General features: G+C 39.0%; 1 protein-coding gene, 1 long non-coding RNA gene and 1 other non-coding gene across 3 annotated transcripts in view; 2 read left to right on the forward strand and 1 right to left on the reverse strand.

The window, feature by feature from the left end:
• Phlpp (PH domain leucine-rich repeat protein phosphatase) overlaps nucleotides 1–22,363 on the reverse strand; it is a 94,740-nt gene that overhangs the window by 6,783 nt on the left and 65,594 nt on the right. The window contains exons 6-9 of the mRNA XM_069112819.1: nucleotides 11,396–11,553; nucleotides 10,926–11,072; nucleotides 1,625–1,772; nucleotides 77–202 (exon numbers count right to left, since the gene is read on the reverse strand). Coding sequence (XP_068968920.1) covers nucleotides 77–202; nucleotides 1,625–1,772; nucleotides 10,926–11,072; nucleotides 11,396–11,553 — 579 coding nt within the window. The remainder of the gene's footprint in view (nucleotides 1–76; nucleotides 203–1,624; nucleotides 1,773–10,925; nucleotides 11,073–11,395; nucleotides 11,554–22,363) is intronic.
• On the forward strand, nucleotides 654–776 carry LOC138180475 (U5 spliceosomal RNA). Its single transcript, XR_011173320.1, has one exon. It is a non-coding gene; the product is annotated as a U5 spliceosomal RNA (small nuclear RNA).
• LOC138179731 (uncharacterized) lies at nucleotides 11,466–18,311 on the forward strand. Its single transcript, XR_011173109.1, has 4 exons — nucleotides 11,466–11,822; nucleotides 16,575–16,913; nucleotides 17,087–17,231; nucleotides 17,799–18,311. It is a non-coding gene; the product is annotated as an uncharacterized LOC138179731 (long non-coding RNA).

The raw sequence follows: 22,363 nt of genomic DNA on the forward strand, positions 1-22,363 counted from the left end.
TAACGCTCATTAATCATTATGGCTAAGACTTTTACGTATATCGTAATTACATATTTATCAATATGAGGATACTTACTCCGTAATTTCCAAGTATAATGTTTCCTTTGAGTTGATTATTTCGTAGATTGACTTTATACAAATTATTCTGATTATGCTTTTCATCCTTGCAATCTTTGCTGTGGTCTGCCTTCGATAAAACGTCCTAAAAATATTCAATAAAAATTTAATGTAATTTGATTAAATATTTTTATATTTTTAAATAATTAAATTTTTTGTTTAAGTATACAATTTATTTTATTACAACATAAATATTTATATTAAAAATACTAGTTACAGGTACTAAATGTGAAAATAATAAAGAGTATTAAATATTAAAGGAAGCAATAAATATTCTGTTTAAATAAAATATAAACTACATACTTATAATTCATAAAATGTTTTTCAAATTTTGTACGTATATTGCAATTTAATGTAATCATATAATATACAATTGCACTAGTATGGGGTGACATGTTGTGCATGATTTATGATCAATGATCCTGAATATGCACTGGTACCTTAGTTGGCCGCCAGGTGGCTACCTAATCGATCGAGTTTCTCAAAGGTAAAATGTGTTGAGATATGCACATAAAGGTAATTGAAATCCTGTTTCATCATTCTGGTTTCCCTTCAATGACGTATAAATCTTTCGCCTTTTACTAAAGATTTCCGTGGAGGGGAACGATTGATGAAGTCTATAGATAGAATTTTTGTACGACCTGGCGCCAAGCCAGGTCATAATTGTAATGAAAACATAATCATTTCTAAGCATTTATATACACATATATAAAACGGCTAATTTTAAATAACAACAATTACTGAAACCAGAGAGAGAAGTATTAGTAAAGAGATTTTAATTGATAACTTAATCGTATAATACATTTTCGCGAAGCATTGTGGAAAAATTTTAGTACTTTTCTTATTTTATTTGCATTGGGAAAACTTGTCATTACTCATCGCGTGAGTTTGAGAATTCTTTAAAAAATAAGATTTTTCTCACAGAGTACATATTACTTATAGAGATATATACACTACCTATTAAAATCAATCGACAACAATTTTTGTTACAGATATTTGTGCGGATATATTAGAGGTCTTTAGGATATTTAGGTCACAATGTTAATTGTCGATAAACGAAGTCAAAGTCTATATCTTAGATTTTTATAAAATATAAAAAAATTATCATAATTATCAAATTATATACATTATTTCACGAAATGAATAATTCTATGAGAATACGTGACTTTAAAATCATTCTTAAGGTTCTCTATGAACTTTGCAAATCATTCTTAAGCTGCTCTATGAACTTTCCAAATCATTCAATAGTTTTTGTTTAATGAAATATAAAACTTCTTCAGTAATTCAGGAATCCTACCGATTAGATTTCTAGAGCACATCTTTAGCACATCTTTCTTTCCTCTGTAATTAATAAATCGGAATAATTGCAGGATTCATTAGCCTGGAATTACATCTATTGCAAGAAATGTTGCCTCATCGTTCCGCGGCTGTTCAGAGTAACGGTGTCTTCGCGCGAATTTTAAATTACAAAATCCTCTAATAATTTCGTAAAATGTATTCGACATACCGTTAGCGCGAGAGCTCGCATGTTGAAAAAAGACGGCAAACTGCTGAGGCAATTTCCAGCCAAGGAAATGTTTCTCAAGTTCTTCAGCTCCACGAGCTCGTGCGGCAGCTCTCTGATCCCATTACGATCCAAAATCAACTCTTTCAGGCTGCGGAAAATTATTTGCAAAGATTACCTCGATTATCATATCAACAGAATTGGATAAAATTTACAGAAGGAATATTTCAAATATTGGCGTATTATATTAAAAAAATAATTGCCTCTTATGTTTGCACTTTGTAATATTTAAATCCATGAATTATTACTGTTTAAATACGTTGATGCTGAAACCGTTTTTAAATCACGAAATGTTAAACCAAAATTTTATTTTTATCGCCATAATTAGGACAATCGATTAATAGAGATCAATATTTCTTTTTCATTGACACATTGAGTGGCATTTCCGGTTTCCAGTTTTATTGGACTAAATCGAGATAAATTAACACTGCAGCGATTCGATGTCAATGCACGTTGCACCCTCGCCGTACGGACAAACGAATCGGTGAACCTAAACGAACGGACCGCCCACAGGATGTGCACTTGAGTAGAAAGTTTCAAATTATGGTGAAAACCTTCCTGGCAGTAAGCATCTGTGTCATCGGATAGACTTTCAGTTTTTAAAGTAAAATCGAAATCGTTGCCGTGTTAACCGATACAGTCGAAACTATAAATTGGATGTAGTTGGTTAATTAATTAATTTACAAAATTAATTGATGCTACGCGTCGAAAGTTGCGCCGTATTTTGTAAGTGAACGTAGTTGTACGAAAATATATTTAGAAAAGAATATTTTCCACTTTCGCTCTCTTTGTTCTTTTGGAGAATAATATTAGTATTAATAAATAGTATTAGTAAATTAATTATTAGTTTGAAAAAATGTTTTGTAAAGAAAGTGGAAAAAGTTGATTGGTTTCAGAGATATCTATTCTCTTTTTTAACTATTACGTATATTGTTCCTTTCTTGATAATTTTTTGAGATTGAGGAACAGAAAAGAATATGGGAAAATTTAATTTATAGTTTTATTTGGATTTTAATCGCAATTTTGCTTCATCCCTTTATTCTATCAAGTCACCATATTAAATCCTCTTTATATCCTCTTATCCACTCCTCGAGCACGCACTTATTTCTAGAGCACGCGATCACTTCTCACCTGCTTTGTCATTTCATATATTTCGCCTGATGCTTAAGAAGAGTGGACGTCCCTAAAATTCTAGAGTATCCTTTCAAACATTCTATAATGGATAGCTGAAACATTATATTCTTCTAGAAATTTCTTTTACGTTTCCTGATTCTTCATTATGTATTATCGTGTCTTCTCGACCTTTTAGAATGAGGTCCATTTACTTTCATGAAGAATTTCCTCAAAGCAACGAATCAATATGTTTGTTGAGTACTCACGGATTGCGCAATAATATACGATTTAATCTGCTGCAACACTGAAATTAAATTCTTCAGTGTCACTGATATTTCATTTATTTAATGTTCTCTTGAAGCACTTAAAGGGTCACTATTATATACAAATCTAGCAAATTGCATTCAACATGCTGTGTACTTCAGCTGTTATTCAGGACATAAAATCCATGCAATTTTTGTCAAAGCTCATTAAACACTATTAGCTTATTCAATTACATGTACTGTTACGCATAGTTCGACTAATTGTAGGTATGCAGTAAGTTGTACATTTAGATTTGACCCATTCCGTACCATTTCCTTTAGATTAATGCTAAAGCAGTTTAATCCTCTGCTGCTTTTCTGAACATTCCTATGATTCATACTTCATTGATCATACTTAGAGATCATGAACTCGATACTCTTTTCACTTGTTTTACGATGTTCTACAATTTCCTCAATATAATACAGCTGCTCTCAAAGAGTGTCTCAAAGCATATTCCAAGCAATCTTCTAATAGAATTCTTCAAATCCTTTAAGATTTTTCTTAAAAATGTATATTGTGGAGATCTTAGAAATTGGAGATTTCACCAGAATCATCCAAAATCATTCGCAATTAACTATTATAATACCCTTTTGCTTGTTCCAAAATACCATGTAGTGATATCTATTAATTTCTTCAAAATAATAACTGTTACCCTGACAGAACCTTAAATATCTCGAACAATTCTTCAACGAAATTCTTCAACGGAGTTATAGCATATAAGTTACTCAATATTCTCCCAATAAAACCACCGCACAGCACTTCCTCCAACGTAGTACCACTCTCTCGTTGAGTATTTCGAACATCCGTTGCAGCTTCACACTCGAACGCCCTTCTGCTAAATAGTTGAACAGTTTCTTCCACGCAGTCTCTGCAAATGTCACTCGGCAAGCTGTCAGTAGTTTAGGATACGATAGGTTTGCGAAGTTACAAGCTGGTGCACGCTCGCGCGAGTTCTTCGGGGTACTAAGAAGTCCGTGGCTAGTCGAAGCGTATCCAAGTTAGATCCTGTGTCGAGGAAGAAAGAGGGAGGAGACCAAGGATGGCTTGGCTGACCACTCTGACGTAACAGAAAGGAGATATTAGCTTTTGTTAGTGGTGTAAGCTGGTTTATGTTGATTCCTTGTATTCTAGCCTGACTGTACCAACAGCCAACGATTGGTCGATGGTTAACGGGGTTGCAAGGAAGTGTATACGTTGTCGGTCTGTTTACGTTATACAGAAGTTGGGAACTTCTTCGAGAACTTTGCTTTATCCACGATATAATGGTTTCGTTTTTGAATAAATTTCGAAGGGAAGATACAGATCGTACAGCTTTATTGAGAACATTAAGCTTTAATAACGTAGTCCTAAGCTGTGGATAAGATTAATTCTAGTAATAATATTTAAAACTGATTAATAACGAATCGTGTATTTCGCTAAAATTAGGACCAGCTATAACCAATACGAAACAATCTGCTATTTAATTTATATAAAAGGATTAACACAAATCAATCAAAATGTACGCTTTCTTACGAGTGACTGTGTATATGCAAATTATGATCGCTAACATTTTGACGAGAGATATTAAATTAAATAAATAAAGAAACTAAATCTTTATCTTTGCTTATACATGGACTCGAGTAACGAGGGATGTGCGCTCTTTCTGATCGCACCGTCTGATCGGGAAGTAATTGCACGGTTCCACTGTTTGGCTGGCTGCATTGTTCCACGAGTGTGGCTCGTTCAGGGAAAAGAAATTCAGTGATAAGGAGCTTTTAAATTGCGCTTCTCGCGAAGGGCTCTTGTTCTCTTCGAGTTGAGAAACTTCAAGCCGTTACGTAGATTCTTCTTTAAGATCTTCTCGTTGCTACGGCCTCCCAGAGACCGCGTTGAATATTTTAAACGGCTCTTCCCTTCGGGGAAGCGAGCAGGTTGTTGGTCCTTTCGGTCACTTCTTTGTCTTTTGTCTCGTTTTCTTCTTTTGCCTACTTTTCTGACGATACGTGTAATACGTAATTGTATGTTTCTTAAAGTCTTGCGCTTCTTCACCATCATGGCAGCACAAACATTTATTAGTGGCATTTTTTGTGAAATAGATGATCGTCGGAAAGGAAACGATGATTAAACTGACTTTTTCTAGATAATGTAGGTGGGTATAACAGTTAAGAAAAGAAAAAAAGAAAAGAAAGAAAGAAGGGAAATTTCTAATAATAAAATTTTTCTTCCAGTACAGAAAGCACCAATATCCATTTCACAAAAAGAAAATTAATTGCATCGTTGCTATCCTGTTACACAATGAAACAACTAAGAGAAGCTACTTTTTAAAGATTCAGTTATGCATGCAGTTTACAGGGGACTCGGGACTCTATTTAATATTTTAAATGATTCTTTTGTTTTAGTAAAAAAGGCTGAGAAAAGGCATATTTACTTAAATAGGCGAAATGTTTGTGTTGCTATGTTCATCTAGGTGTTATATAGTTAAATAATATTTTTTAACTGTATAATGTAAACTGTATACTGTTATCGTATGAATAACGGGTTAATCTAATGGCAAGTAGCAAGAAAAAATATTTTCTAAGTTTTAGAAGCCGTTAAACTCAAAATGAAAATCTCTCTTTATTTTCTTTTATGAATTATTTATATAATTTTAAAAATGCCTTATGATTTTCTTTTATAGAGTACAAAATGACAATTTTTTTTATAATTTATGATTACCATGGAATGAAGAACATAGCGGCACGCATTCATTTTACATAATGCCTCATGTACAGTTTAAAATGCGGATAAGGAACCTGCTCTTTCACTTATAAATAATGAAAGAGTTCATTCACATTCCGTAAAAAGTATGTAACGTAATAACCAATTTAATCCTTGAATATCTCTAAGAGTGTGTTGTTAACAAATTTGATTGTGCTAACTCTGATATTAGTTTGAAATTTAATTAAATTTAATCTTTCGTTGAAGTAGAATTATAAATTAATCTGTCAAATACCGTTCCAATTTCGGTTTGAATTTTGTATCAGATTGCTGCCATTTTCTATTGAGTTGTTGTAGTAACAAGCGATTAATAATTAGCGTTGTTAATTACGGTGAATGGAATGATTCCTCGTGCTACTAACAAGAAATACCCAAGAAATACGGTTGGAAACTTTTTAAAATTCACCTGAGCATAGAACTTCCTGAACATTGAGTTGGATATAGTGAATAGTTATTATTTTTTATACTTCGAAAATAATAGCACCAAATAGACTGTTATTGATTACAACGTAACATACTTCCTTAATAAAGAGTAGGAAAAAATAATTTACTATTAAAACAGCATTGCAACCATTTTTTAAATAACGTTGAATGTAATTTGAAGCAGACGTTTAAGCTTTCAACAAGTTCGATTGTTTTTAGGAAGATTGATTGATGTTGTTAATAAATTTATATATCATTTAAACGGAATAATTTGTTTAATATATTTGAACAATTGCATTATATCCTTACGTGTTATATGACTCATCCATACAATCTCGTTTACATAACTACATAAATAATTTCTCTATATTTCGTTCTCCTCTTCGTATCCTGCAGTAATTTAGCTAGAAATCATAGGATTACAAGAGGGAGGAAGTTAAAATGGCATAAATGCAAGGTCAGAAAGGGGAATCGCCATCGCAACCTTTAATTAATAGCACGTGTACAGTACGAATATAAAATTCGAGTTTTGCAACGTACAATTATTATCTATAATTTACATTTATATAATTTGTCCTAATGAAAAATTCGACAGCCGTGTCAAAGTTTTATTTACATTAATTAATTTACAGTTTGAAATGTTCAAATAAGATACATTAATTTTTCCTTCAATAATTTTCAATATTGCAGAATAATCTCCTCAAGAAGATTAAAACCGCATTAACAAAGAGAAAAAGGAAAAAAAAGAAGAAAATTTTCAATATTTTTGCGATTAACTCTCTGAATTCACCATCGCAATTGCTTCCACATGCCACAAATTCGTCCCTCTCCCATATTCCATATCACATTTCAACTAACCCAGAAGCAAATAAGGCCCTCCGTGGCCGCCAGCTGATTATTGGAAAGTTTCGTATTAATTCGCGGCACGGCTCTTCTTCCTTCGTTGTTTCTGCGCCACTGCACACCGATGTACGACTTCTGGGCGTGTTGCCCAACTCCATCCCATCGACCAAGTTGGCTTTAGCTTTTGCCATTCTCTCTCGTGCAAATGCATTCTTATACGTGTTTCATTTTTTCTCTTTCTCTCTATCACAGGTGAACGACGTGTGTATTTGGTAGAAGGCACGGGGATATGTGTTAGTGGGCTCGTGCTCACACCGTAGTTCCTCTTTCTGGCGAACGTTTGGCATCCTTGTTTCCGGCCGGTAGAAAGCACTTTTCGAGAAACTTTACGTAATCTCCGACTTAATTACACGGGCCCCTCGCGATCGGCTAGTCGGATGAGACGCTTTGCGCGATTTATTAACCCACCTACACGTCCCCAGCGTTTATCTTTGCTTGGCTCGAACAAGATTTGGCGCGAATTTCGCGTGTAAAGAACGGCACGTGGAATAATATTCGATTCAGCCGTGTGTAATTGCCAATAGATGAGCTGTTATGTCAGTGCATACTAAATATATTTACGATATTTATACTATCAACCGTAATGTGTCGTCAGAAATTGCTAAAAGTGATATCATATATAGTAAACAGTAAAATGTATTATTGCCTTTTCACGAGCAATTTACTTTCATAGTCTGCTAATTCCACAAATAAATAGTACGTGATTCTTCTGATTATTAATTCAACGTTAAATTATATATTTTAGACAGATGCAAGTACCGTTACTGCAAATCGATTAAAGTGTAAATCTGGAGGCGGATAATTATACCGCTACCCTGAATTTCAATCTTGTAAAATTTAGCACACGAAAGGCGAGTAAGCGTAAACCTACGTATCTTTTTACAAAATACAATGCAACATTTCGCAAGTTTCAATCGTAGGTACGTTAATGTAATATTTTTGCTAAATCGTTTCACCTTGAACTACGTAAATATGGAATACGGAATTATACAAATTATTTCTGCACAATCAAAAATTTGATTCAGGCTGTAAGGAATCACCGTGACCTTATCCATGTAAACGTAGCGATTTGCGATTTTACGTGTCTGTAATAGCCTTGCGTAACAAACTTAACTAGCAAAGTTTCAATTTCTAAATGCAACTTTCTGCTACACGCGACTTTCGTAACTAAAACAACGTCGTGTAGAGAAGTTCGTGCATGTTACACGTGCAATTTAACGTGTGTTTTTGTCTCTTAGGAATTATACACGATATAAATTAATAGGACTGTCGAATAATTAGACTAGAATAACAAGAAGGATCGTATCTTTAGCTTATAATGCAAAATTATAGTTCTTCTTCTTGGAACTCAGTCTAGATTTTCTTTTCCCGACAAGTGTTTTTCTCTTCAACTTTCAACAAACATGAATACGTGAACGTGAAAATGTATTAAATTTTAATGCAGCACAATGTATATAGTATAATACAAGGCCTAACACACTGCCCTGTGGAAGTCCAGCAACGATATTGTAAACATCTGAGATGGAGTTCTGATTTTTGACGAAGAATGATCAGTCCTCGAGGCATGATTTTACGAGATTATGCTAGGATGTTGGAAATTTTTGTTTGATTTTGTATAACAGGCCTTCGTACCATACTTTATTATCAAATGCTTTTTCAATGTCTAGAAAAAGCTGTCACATGCTTCTTTCTAAAACCGAATTAGTACGATGGAATTAAATTATCGAATGTTCTTACTGGACAAATTGTAAAGTTTCTCGAAATTGAAGAAAAAAAGAAGAATTAAAGTAGTAAAGTCATTACGTAGTAAAATAAAAAAAGAAACAAAAATTTCTTAAGAATTAATAAATTAAGGTCAATTAGATATTGTAATTAATAATAAGAAATGTAGTTCAATTTCTGTGGTCTTTGTTAGAAATTTCTATATTTCACTGGAACTAACGAGGTTTGAAGCGCAGATCGTGATATCGGTTTCTATTCGATTCCAGCTTTAATTATCCATGGGGTCAGGCAATTTATCTTAATTAGCACACCGTCGACTAGGTAAGGGCTTTCCGGATGCAAGGAAATCAACAAATATATATATGTATACATATACCTGACACGGCGATTCGTTCGATTAATTAACGAATAACTTTCTGTTATCATGGCGCTGAAGCTGCGTTGATTTATCGACAGATCTTTGACACGATAAACTTTGATCGTCTCTGGAAATTGAACAACTCGCGTATATATCCAACGAATTATCGTATCTCACTATGAATTTCCAGAATGGATCACTATGAATTTATAGTTTCCATCGTTTAAATGTTCACGTTAATAATCACACATGCACATCACGTTATCTATTCCTGCTCGACGATAGAAAGATATTTAGAATTAAAACTGTTTAAATATTTTAAGACTTTGAAAATTAACATTTCTGTGTATTAACGAACACTTTCATTTATTCGAAAACAAAAAATTCTTCAATATAGTTTTGTCGAGGATAGAACAATTATCTAGCGTTGATTTATTTTTCCTTCTTTTTCTCCTTTTCGATGAAAACTGACGAAGATGAAGTTTTTAAACGAATCCAAACACTGCGGATATCGTCGTAAGCATCTTCTACTTAAGTCTTGAGATATGAAAAAGGTCATTAAAGCTATTAACGTCAAATTCTTGGTGTGATTTTCGCTAATTACTATAAGATTAAATGATCTTTCATATCCCTGATAAAAAATGGAAGATTTTTCTTAAACTTAGAATTTACAATTCTCTTCTTTTTTGTAAGATACTCTTCGGGTAAAATTTTACGTTTGATAAGTGACTCTTCAATCATGGCTGATATGAAAAGGAGACGTCACAGACATCTTAAAATTACGATTCTTCTGTATGATTGAAAACATTTCTTTCCAGAAACGTTCTCTCCGTTGAATATCCTTCAATGCCCCAGCCATGCTATTCCACGTCAAATCGTGATTCGAGAAACCTCATATTTCTTAGTTTCTTTCACGCTGTTCAGCATTTATTGATAGATCTGATATATATCGGTTCCATGAGAAATCAATTTTACCAATTCCAACGATTTTTAGAATATTACACCGTAATCCCTTAAAACCGCGGAGATGTTCTGTACCACTTTTTATATAAATATCTACATAATCTTCCAATTGCTTCTATCGTTAAATTAATAAGGGCGCGATCAAAATGTTTACGACGATAGTAATATTAATTTATCGATTAATAGTAACTGACCTACTATAGATACGTAAGATGGAAGTTAAATTGCTAGGAAATGTTCAATTTGAAATTAACAGTGTTTCATAAGATAATAAAAAGTTTAATGCGAAAAGGTATACTAAATTACCTAGAAACGTTCAATTAAAAATTGATGATAACGATAATGTTTCATAGCATAACAAAATTTCCGTAATAAGTAGTTTACTTTGCTCCCTGTTCTATGAATAACGTACAAACTTCGCTAACAATTCACGAATATCGTTACGCTTTTATAACTAAGAATTATGTGAAATATAAGAAAATTATGAGCAAAAATTCGGTACTATCATTTTACTTCTGCCGTCGAATTATTCTTCATTTCTTCGTAATCTTGGTAATCAGCCATTTCTTTCTAATCGTTCGATCGACTCTGAATAATTTTTTATCAACTATTCCGATATATGAAAAAATAATTGGTTAGTAAGGAAACATTGTGCAACGGATCGCATATCTCTCGTAGCATGTTTCCTAAAGCGATAAATCTAGTAAAATTGACTCTACATACTTGATAAGCTGGCTTATGTCGGCCGGAATTTTCTCGATTTTGTTGTCTGAGAGATTGAGGTAGGTCAACCCCGTAAGCTCCAGTAATTCCCGTGGTATTCTCCTCAGCTCGTTGCACTCCAGATGAAGGATATGAAGTTTCGGGAACCTTCGTTATAAAAAGAAACTCAATCAACTTAACCCTTCTAGCGATATCAATAAACTATTCGTTTCATCGATTGTATTACTTTCCGAGTAACTTTATGATTAATGAATCGAACACTTGATATGAATGGAAATTTGTTAATAATAGTAGATTTATAAAACACGCTATTGTATATTATGTATTCATTATTCTTCATTCGATATTTATTATTCGTTATATATTATTTTACGATATAGTTGACAGAATGCAGGATAGGAAATAGCAATAATTGATTTCAACAGCAGCATTAGCAAAATTAGTTTCCGTACAGAATGTCTACGTCATACCTGTGCAGTAGTATCATATTGTTCTTCGTGTTCGTAAGTTGATTCTGGCTCAGTATTAGCTCTTCTATCGCTGGGAACGCTATAGCACTGTCGGGAATCCTTGACAGGCCCCCGTTACTGAGATCCAACTGTTTTGGACCCGTTGACAATTGTATAGCCTGCAATAACGCATGTGATATAGCGTGTTGTCAATGTTTCGTGAAGTTACGTATTCAAGTATACTTTACGAACTTGGAGAATTAATGCGACAAGTGGTTAGATATTATATTATGGATTCATATTACGCTAACAGTTTTTACAATTTTACGTCGCGATCAATTAGTATGTAACGCTGAAAGAAAAGAGAAAACGCAAAGAGAGAACGCGGGGCTAATCGTGCAAGAAGAGTCATCGTGTTATATTTTTCCTACAACCGTATACAACTTTTGTAAGTAATAAAATATTTAGAACAATGTGTATATTTGATGGACAGAATTGTACGTTTCAAAATTTGAACATCATACAGTGTACGTTTCTTTTCTATCATCTAGACACGAGCAAATAAGTTCCATTACCTCGGACTCGAGAGAGTCCGCGTCGATGGCGTCCCTGTCAAAGTCACGTTCCTCCATAATGGCGACCAAATCCCCGAGATACACCATTTTTCACGTATTCATCAATTTCTATGCTAATTAAGGATCATACACACGCGTCTCTATTATATCGGATCACTGGCGCCAGCGTATACTTCACATCGTGCAGTCACAGATTTCTAGCTTTCATCTTGCGAAGCGTTCGTCCCCGGAAAATCGCTCTACGTTCTTTTTAACGAAATGCAATTTGCATCAAAATTGTCCTACTTTACTAACTGATCACCGATTAGTAATTAGTTGTTATCCATTTTATTAATTAGCAATTATCCATCAAATTTTCCAATATATATTTTCGTCCAGACTACATGAACGTCGAACAATCATAAATATACAAAAAAGAGTAATTAAATTTTATATGAAATTATCAAATTCAATCTAAATATTTTAATACGCTAAGCGTTAGATATTCTTACGTCAATGGAATATTGGAATAATGTATCGTCTACACGAGACAATCTGCGTTGACGTCAAACGATAAAGTTGGCGTTATAAATGTATCATAAAACTTGCTACGTCTAGTCTCATGGTCAATAATCGTGAAACTTAGAGAGTGAAAATTTTATGCCACGCTGTGTTTAAGTCTGGCTATAAGTTCGTCACTAAAAGGAAATAGATAGTAGTAAAAAGTTTCACGTAATTGCAGAACAAACCGTCAGTAAGCATGAATTACGCGATCAATGATAAACGTAGTTCTCACAGTTCGCGACATACCAATACTTCTTATGAGAATGTGGTTTGCATTCGCGCGCAACTATGTTTCATGATTTCTTTACCTTGATCTCCTTAAACGGAGTTCGGTATTAATATTCATATAAACACGCGCTAATGTTAAATTTATATAATAAAAAAATTGAGGAAATAAATTCAATTATCATTATGTTACAGAATAGTTAGTGTTATCATTGCAGTAATACGTATAAAAGTTTCATGAAATCATTTAATATCCATGTAGCAAAATGGCTGGCACTCATCCTTGTAACTCTGTCATTACAAGAAAGTTTAAAGAAGTAAATTTACAACGACTGTTAAAAGCATCGTGATAAAGTTTTCGATAATTAAATGACGCGCGACGTTTCGTTAAGAGTTTGTTTGAACAACAGCTTTATAGAGAGTGGTGCTCAGCATTTAGTGTTCGAATTAACGAAATCATGCATAAGACAAAATCAGAAAATAAGGCGAAATCGTTGCTAGAACACTATTATTGCACACTTGCTCGCGTGTTAATGAATCGTCCGTCGCGATGATTAAATGTGTACTCACGAACGCACAATAAATTGAAACGATGTGAAAATTAACATTACGCCACCGTAAAAAGCCACGCAAATATAATTTAAACGGATAATTCTATTAAGCGAAAGAGAGGTCTTCTTTATTGTTATTCTATGAACTAAAAATCACGTCACAAGAATGTGGTATTCACAAGAATCGGTGTAACGAGGGATTTTAGTATCATGTTACTAAAAAATCGTTTCATTCTCAAAAATTGTGCTTCCCCTACGAACATCCCTGCAATAGTCAGCAGTTTTCATCGCAACCATCTTGGACGCCTTCATCGCGTCATTTTCGAGCAAAATCGCGCGCGACATCTTGTCATCGCGAACAGGCAAGCTGAGAAATGGCACACGTATCGGTTGGTTGACACACGGAGCCGTGAAAACGAGAAGGAAACGAGGCAAAACGTCGTCGTTTCTAGCTAACGGACGCGTTTCGTGTGTTGCGCATAACATTGTGAACGCAAGAGAGAAAAAACCGAGCTAAAGAAGAAAGAGAAGAAGAAAAGGGAAGTTTCGCGTGCCCACGTTCTCCTGATGGAGGCTAATGACAGAAGCAACTTTTTCTTGCCAACTGCCAGGGGAACTTGCGATGCTATAGCACGCGATAAAGCGGTTTTCAATACACGGCAGAAAAGTTGGATGATTTGGGTCGATATTCGTCCCGTGGGACGTGCTCGTCTAATAAATTTTATTAATAGAGATCGGCCTTTTTGCTGCGGCTCCCAGTGACACGGAATTACTCCCATAGGTATCGAAACGAAAAACACGTATCGCGTATCAATTTCACTCTGAAAAGTCTTTGCGTGGGAATCGCTGAAATTCTACTTGCGTTAACGTCCACGAAACTCCACTTTTATAGCTTTCTTGCTTTTACGAGTTTCTCGTGAAACTATCGATCGTCAATTCTCAAATCTATCGTCACGAAAATTAGTACGAATTTATCGAACGACGCGATATTTGTTTAGGCATACGAAAGAAATTCCTTCAGACTTTAAGACCGATCCCAAAGATTTCACTCTGCTTCATCCACCTATTATATCTTTCAGTCGCATATATTGGTCTTCGAAACGAGTTCCGGCTGATACTAAATTAATTTCAAAGATTTCACCGCGCTCCATCCATCCATCATCGTCTCTAAGTCATAGCCGCGTACATAGCTCGGCGAACGAAGATAAGGATATCTGTAATGAACTACCTGCGAGAAATTAGAGGGCTCGCAGACTCCGAGGCAAGAAAGTGATTAAGGGAAACAACCCCTTCTATGGTTTCGTAATTATTGGTTATCTCCATCGGGGTTCGTATTATGGTTATTGTTGTCATAACTAATCAAATTAATGCGCGGAGAGCTTGCTTTTGCGAAATTACGCAACGATAAAGCGCATTGGATCGAGAGTTTTCGCGAGTGTAACGCGAAGTCACAAAATAACGGGGCCTATGCTCGTTCTGACGCAACATCATCGTCATCCTCCGCCACCATCTTATTCTTTGGCAGCTGAGTAGATCGTTGCGTGTGTACTGCATCACCGGTTAATTAGCGAACGCTAATTAGAAGATACTTTAACGCGTCTGCTGAGATTCGCCTGTTGAATGTTGCAGAAGGTTCATTAACTATTCCGTTCATCTTAGAAGACAGTTATATACTTTGTGCGTTGTTTCAGAGATATAACGTCTAGTGGTGGTTTTAGTATTTACCTAGTATTAAAAAATGATTTGCTTTTTATACAAGATGCTACCGAGTTAATTGAAATTTTTATTAGAAAATGATTAATTCCTTGATTATTTAGTGGTGCAAGTTCGACTCTTGTTCGCAAAATCAGTAAAACTCTTACAGCGCCTTTCCATCGTCATCAACAAACCACATCATATTCCCCGTGAGAGGACATCCCGCACAAGCACACGAAGATCACTCGAAAATCAGTTTAACAAGATTCCCTGTCACTGACCAAGACACATTAAGCATCCACATCGTCGTTCTTTTCTTCTTCTTCAAACTTTCACACTTTCAGCTTCATTATCCACCGAGATCAATTTCCACCACTCTACATCTCATCCACATTCCACTTCCCTTCCGCCACAATCAGCTCTACACGGCCATTAGATGCATCCTCGTTGGCCGACATCGCTGTTCACGCGAAATTTCACAACTTTGTCGTCCCAAAATTTCGTTTCCGGGCCTAGAGAACGTTGTTTCATCGTCTTTGAACGCGACCACGGACCGTCTCGTACAGTCGCCGGATGCAGAGCATTATTCATGACTGAGGACAGAATCGTCACTGAAGAGGCCATCGAGCTTGTCGCGTGTCTTGGCCGCATGTAAACCGGAAGAACACGCTCAGCTGGCCACTGTCCTGCAGCGTGTTCTTCGTCTGCTGCTGTTGTTGTTTCGCCGACAGGACGGAACCATTTCAATGCGTTTTAAAAACACACGCGTGCTGGCGAGCGGAATACAGAGTGTTACAAAAGGATCTGTAACTCTAGCGACTTATGGTAGATATTCACCAAGAGAAACGAGAAATGCCTAATCGAGATAACTATTGAAGTATATATCCTGTAATATAAATATAATAGATAAAATACTAATACCAGTATTGATACCAATATCTGTGTGTCCTTCGATACTGAAGTTGAACTGCAATGTCAGCGAAACGCTGTCAACCTTTCTTTTTTTGCACATGGCTTGCACCTGAGAACTGCAGTATCTTACGCAGCAGTGTTAACCATAACAATGCTAAGTTTAACAATGTTAAATGCGACAATCCGAGATGAAAGAAGATTAAGGTTCTCATTCTCTAAGATAAATTGAAAAATGGCAAAACGTCGAATCTCCAAGTCAGAATGGAACATCTTTTTAAAGTATACCATCGATAGCAATCTCGGTTAAAACGAAGGCAAACTTATTTATTTTCGACAAGCATCAATTTCGTGCGCAATTTTCACGACGCGGCCAATAGACTTTCCTGATGATCAATTTTCAGGATCAATTTCGTACCGTTGAAACGCACACGACTAACGGCTCACTTAGTCATCTCTTTTTCCTTCTGCCTTGCCTTTGCTTAAAACTGAAGCAAAGAGTTTAAGGGTAAAAAGGAACACTTAAAAAAATAAAAACGTTGAAGTTATCGCGATTTGAGTTAGAATTTAAAGATTCTGTTTTTCACTGTGTCGGTGTACTATCGGCATCGCGTAGAATTCGTTACAAAACCACCCGCAATAATAATGAATCATGGAAAAGTTTTCCAATCGGAAATTTCATTTACATTTACGTGTCTCTAGGAAAGATGTTCAGCCACTTATTTGCTTTGGCGAACGATGGTTATAAATCGTTTCGCACGGCAAGGAGGACAGTTCAGCGAGGGGAAAACTCGACAACAACGTGCTCTGGGACTCAAAACAGGAATTATGGAAGTTTGAGACGAAGATTTTACATTTTAAGTACGAGTCTAGTTGAATGTTTCGCGATGCCACCAAAATTCTCGGGACTCTTGGCCGAGCGAAAAGGGTCACTGAATAAAATTTAATCAAACTTGTTGAGGCAACCGGCTAACGAAATTGAGATGCTGATTAAGAACGACTTTTCCTTTGAAAGCGTTAACTTTTATCTTATGGTTAAAAGTAAGTAAATGTTGGGATACATTTTGAGCGGTATCGCACAAGTTGGATCGAGTTAAAAATATTTTCAACTCCGTTACCATAAATTTGAAAAGATGTTATTAAAAATTTTAGTGTCTGAATAAGTACCGTTAAGAGATTGTCAATTTTTAGAAATTTATTCTAAAATCCTGTAGATGTGTACACAGTACCCGTAGGAAGCGGGGCGACGTCTAAACTGATATTTCTGGCACCCTATTGTGAAAATGTGGCGGAGGTATAGAGATTTTCTAGGTCAGTGGCCTACATGTATGACACTGGAACTAATTGGGAGCTCTGCAGGTAACTAAACTTTATATTAATTTCGTGGCTACATTGTAACGAGGAACAATGAAAACAGGGAAATTAAACAAACGTGTCTAATCGTTGATCTTATCACTCAGATTATTTCATTTTTAACGAGTTATTTCACTTCGATTATTTCGATTGTTTCCATTTTTTAATAGTAGTTACGAACGCGTTATTCTTGCGTCAATAGCCCCATTAGTCGGTCCGTAACGCGGATGGAAATTAATTAGAATTGCGACCTGAAAACTGACATCAACTCGAATCGTCAAACGTTTAATTGAAATTGATTCAGAGGCGAAACATTCGGTAGTCGTGGCTCGCGTAAATTTTCAGCTGGAAACGCTGCAACCTGCGTTCGTTAATTGCTCGTCATACCTAAAGGGAATATCTACTTCGTGTTGCGCAAGGATTTGCAATTAATGGAGTAATTAATAGAAAATAGAGATTGCGCTAGTTGCGAGAAATTTTCATTCAACAATTTCTTTTTTATTTTCATTATTCAATGTCGCGGCGATAAATTTTCGCGTGAGGTGCATTTATACTTCTCGATATTTCGGCTAGATATCGAACTACTGGGAAGAGAAATAAAAGAAAAATGAAAGAAAAGTATACATGTACACGATGAACACACATGTACAAGAAACCAACGACCATGCCGAATATTCGATCGAACTGAAGGAAAATTGGCTGTCTCCGTTGACAGAAAATTGCAAACAAACTTCCGACTTGTGGCGAGAAAGAACCGGCAATGTTAAACTTCGCTTTCTGTGGAAAGTTATCGTGCAAAAACATCGAACGTTCCTCCGTGAGCTAAAAATATCGATGAAAGCAGACGTTTACGCGTTCGATCGGTTGCCTGTTTGTAAAATTCATGGCATAAACTTGTTTTAAACACGGCCGAGTTTAATCGAGCTTCCAAACGACTATCGTTCTATTCCTCGTTTCATCGTAACCCGTCAATTGGGTCGTCTCTTAACCAGAAACTTCTCCGATCAGGCAATTAAAAGTTAGTAAAGACACATCAATTTCAGTTATGTTATGCAGAACTTATCAACCTTTGTTATGTCACTTTTCTTCCAGAGTACATAACACCGCATTTATTGGAGTATATTTTGCCGGCCCTTTTGTTCACGTTTAATTGACACTTGTTAATTAGCAATTACGTAGGTACGTTACGTTTCTTTTCTTTCTTTCTTTTTTTTTTTTTGTTACAACCACATCGAGGCATGATTCTGTAATTAAACATCGGTGAAGCGATTATTCGTTGCATTATGATCATTGAGCCAAGGACAGAGTAATTAATGACTTGCAGCTGGTTCTCTTTATTTTCGAACGAGCTTGTACACGTCGATGATTTTGAGCGAGGCTCAAGTAAAATTTAATGCTAAATTTACTACGCAATAAAGCGATTGAAATGACTGGTTATTTCAAATTCTTATCTTTCATCTTTGTTCTAATTAAAATCTCTTAAAATTGAAACGTTCGAATTCCTTTTACCATCGAGGAGGGAAAATAGGAGCGATGGTAATCTATGAAGGAAACCTCGTAGACGTATCGAACGATCATAGGGAAAACTGAGGTGGACGGTAATGAACGGGCGCAACGTATATAGTTGCGTATTGCTTGTTGTGGTACTTGTTCGAACAACTGGAGATTGGATCGACACGCTTCGCGCAGCGTGAAATGCAAACGCGGGGATATAAAACAGCGGCGCGATACAGTATGCCACCGCGGCAGAAAAAACCGAAAGGAGAAAAGGGAAATGCGATCTCGACATCGCGAAGTCGGTCGTAAAAATGAGTGACGCGTCGGAAACTTGTACGCCGGAGTGCGGATTCTCCGTGCGAGCTCTTGGCTTACGAGCTATGAAGCATACATTAGAAATCTCTTTACAAAAGTCTACGGTATAGTAGAACAATAAACATTTCTATACAATGTTAGCTAAAATTCTTTGAAATATCGCTATTTATTAAATGGAAACTTCTGCACACCGTTGTACATTGTTAACTTCAGTACTAACATAGCTGATGATATTTGGTACAAATTGCACGCTCTCCATAGCTTTTATTTTCTACTCTACAAATATTTTATAATATATTTACTTAATTCATAATATATCTATTTCATTTTCTATTAAAAAGTAAAATTTGTGTAACTTTTCCAATACATGTAATGCGTAAGTAAATTAAAATACAGATATTTCATGTTACAAATAAATATATGTAGTATCGGAAGAAAACCCTGAGTAATTAAGGTCTATTTGATCATGGGACATGTGCGTGCCAGGTATACCGCAGCCAAGGCATAAAAGGTAGCCGTGAGTGAGTTGGGGAGCTTTCAGTGTTGTCAGTGTCGGGGAGCACGAGGTGGCTGCGGGTTTTCAGGGCGTAGGACCACGCCCTGGGAAACCCCGATGAATCTGATGTTCTCCTATAGCCGGACGGTGACTGGTCGGCGCCTTTGGCCCCCGCCAGTTTGCCGATCCGGTGCGGAGAACCTCGGAGAAGTTGGTGGGCCCGTATCCGCCAAGACCACTCACCTCACCTTCTCGTGGGGCTCCCCGTCACCCTGCACCGGCCTTGACCGGGGCAGGGTGCGAAAGAGTGAGTGGCACCAGGATGGAAACCCTTGTTGACGACCTCGGCAATCTTATACAATTACAATTTAACAATGGATAAGAAAACGAACCTAAAAATCGTTTACGGTGCAGGGGAGGGATACCCCAGTACCGGCGCAGCCGCGGGTTGTAAAGCGGGCCCCGCTGCGTCGTCATCGAGCAACCGTGGCCGTCCGGGGGTGAGCCGCCAGGCCCCTGGACGCGCTCATGCGTCTGGCGAAGGGGACTCGCGAACTGGGGAGTCCCGTAGAGGGTTGGAGGAACCCGACGTTTTGGCTATCGGCCCAGGACCTTCGCGGACTGGGATGCGGCGGCACCGCGGGGGCGGCGGGGGGTTGAGATCCGACGACGAAATGTCGTCATGCTCTTCCTATTCGACCGTCGCGGGCACACTCGGCAAGCGGTCGTACCGCAGGATTGCCGAGTCTACAGAAAACATTGCCTCAGCCGCCAACGGCCGCGGCGGAGGCGCGGGACGTCGCACACGGCGGGGGGACGCGCCCGCGGGGGATCCCGACTCCGCGCTGCTTCCGGCTCCCGGTAAAAGGAAGAAGAGGGGCGTGAGGCGCAGGACGGATATCGACACCGATACCGACGCCGAGGCTGTCACCGTGGTCGCCGCCGCCGCCGCCTCTACCATCCGCGGCGGTGCCGACGGCGGCGACGGCATGCGGAGGGACGAAGCGAGGACCGGGCCGGTCGGCAAACAAGCGACCGGGAAAGAAGCGGAACCGACCCACGATCGGGAAGAGGAGGACGTCGCATACCTGCGAAGGAGGGTGCGTTTTCTGGAGGAAGAGGTCAGTCGTCTCCAAGAAACGGTGGAACGGCTGACCAGGGATCGCGCGGAGAGGACAGCCAAAGTTGGTAACACCGACGGCAAAGGACAAGAGGTGGGGATCACCTCTACGAGGAGGACGAAAGAAAATGCTCCTCGGGCCGCAGCGGGAATGGCCATGGGTCCCCCTCCCCCACCTCCCCAACACCCCTGGTCAGCGTCGTGCCGTCTCCGCTGTCCCGACGGGTCGGGGAGTACACGTGATGCACGAAAAACGCTTACCGAGGGAACGGATAGATTCGGTGGCTCAGGACCTCGAGACCCACTAGAAGATTTCAAGATCCTGATCCTCCGCAAGTTGGAGGAATGTCGGCAAAAAGTACTGCCAGCGGCGGCAATTCCCCCGGCCACGGATACTGGAGTCGCCACAGGAATCGTACAAGCACGATCGCGGTCGGCGAGGGACGCCTCGCGGTCGACTATGGAGTCGTCGGCCGACGAGGCAGGATTCACTACTGTGGTAAGAGGAAGAAGAGGTAGAGCGAGGCGGAAGAACAGGAAGCCCACGGTGCAACCTCTTTCAACGGTCCATGCGCCGACCGAGGACGCAAGAACCAAGAGAAGGGTATTATCGTCTCTTCCGACGTCGACATCGCGAATAGGAGCCTTGGCGCCCTGGACGGCGACCAGAAGCAGCGAAACGAGGACAAGGACTTTCGCGGAGGCGGCCGCTCGGCCACCGGTGCGCCCCCGCACGGGAAGGGAATCCATGCGAGCAGCAGGCAGCGGCAATGGACTCGGAGCTATCGGGGCAGGAGGGAAACGCAACGCTAGCGGGCGGGACGCGCACAGCGAGAAAGTGCCGGACCTTCCCCGACCCCCACGGTGTGCCGCGGTATCGCTCACCGTGAGGGACGGCTCGGGCTTCACATACAAGGACGCGATGTCAGTGGTGAAGAGAGAAGTCAAGCTCTCCGAACTCGACATCACGGAGTTAAGACCGAGGAGGACGATCACGGGGACGCTGCTGTTCGAAATCCCAGGCCAGGACGCTGGAAGTAAAGCATCACGACTGGCCGAGCGGATGGCGGCCACGCTGAAAGATTTGCCCGCCAAGGTAACCGTCCCGCGAAGGACGGCCGAACTAAGAGTGACCGGACTGGAGGACTCGGTCACCGCAGAGGAGGTGGCAGCCGCCGTTGCTGAGGCCGGGGGCTGCCACGCCGACGAGGTCAACGTGGGTGTTATACGTTCCGCCCCTCGGGGCCTCGGGTCGGTATGGCTACGCTGCCCGCTAACAGCGGCCAGGAGAATCAGCAGAGGAAGAGATGCTGGACCAGGAGGTAGGATCAACATAGGTTGGTCAGCGGCGAGGGTTTCCCCTCTCCCTGCGCGCCGACTCCAATGCTTCAGGTGCATGGAGTCGGGTCACGTGCGCCGGGACTGCACATCGACGGCCGACCGGTCAGAGCGCTGCTACCGGTGCGGGGCGGAAGGACATCGCGCCAGGGACTGCTCGGCGCGAGTACCCACGTGTCCGGTGTGCGCGAACCTGGGACTGCCCGCGTCGCACCGTATGGGATCACCGGCATGCAAGCCGCCTGCCCGTAGGAGGAGGGCCGCACAGGAAGCAAGGACCGTTCCAGGCGACGGTGGGGATGCGGCGACGAGGAAAGAAAGAATACCGCCGCCAACTGACCCCACGAAGGACGGAAGAGAGGATGGCGAAGT

The sequence above is a fragment of the Bombus flavifrons genome, chromosome 5 (genome assembly GCF_040668555.2).
Source record: "Bombus flavifrons isolate JBK064 chromosome 5, iyBomFlav1_principal, whole genome shotgun sequence".
NCBI classification, from domain to species: domain Eukaryota; kingdom Metazoa; phylum Arthropoda; class Insecta; order Hymenoptera; family Apidae; genus Bombus; species Bombus flavifrons.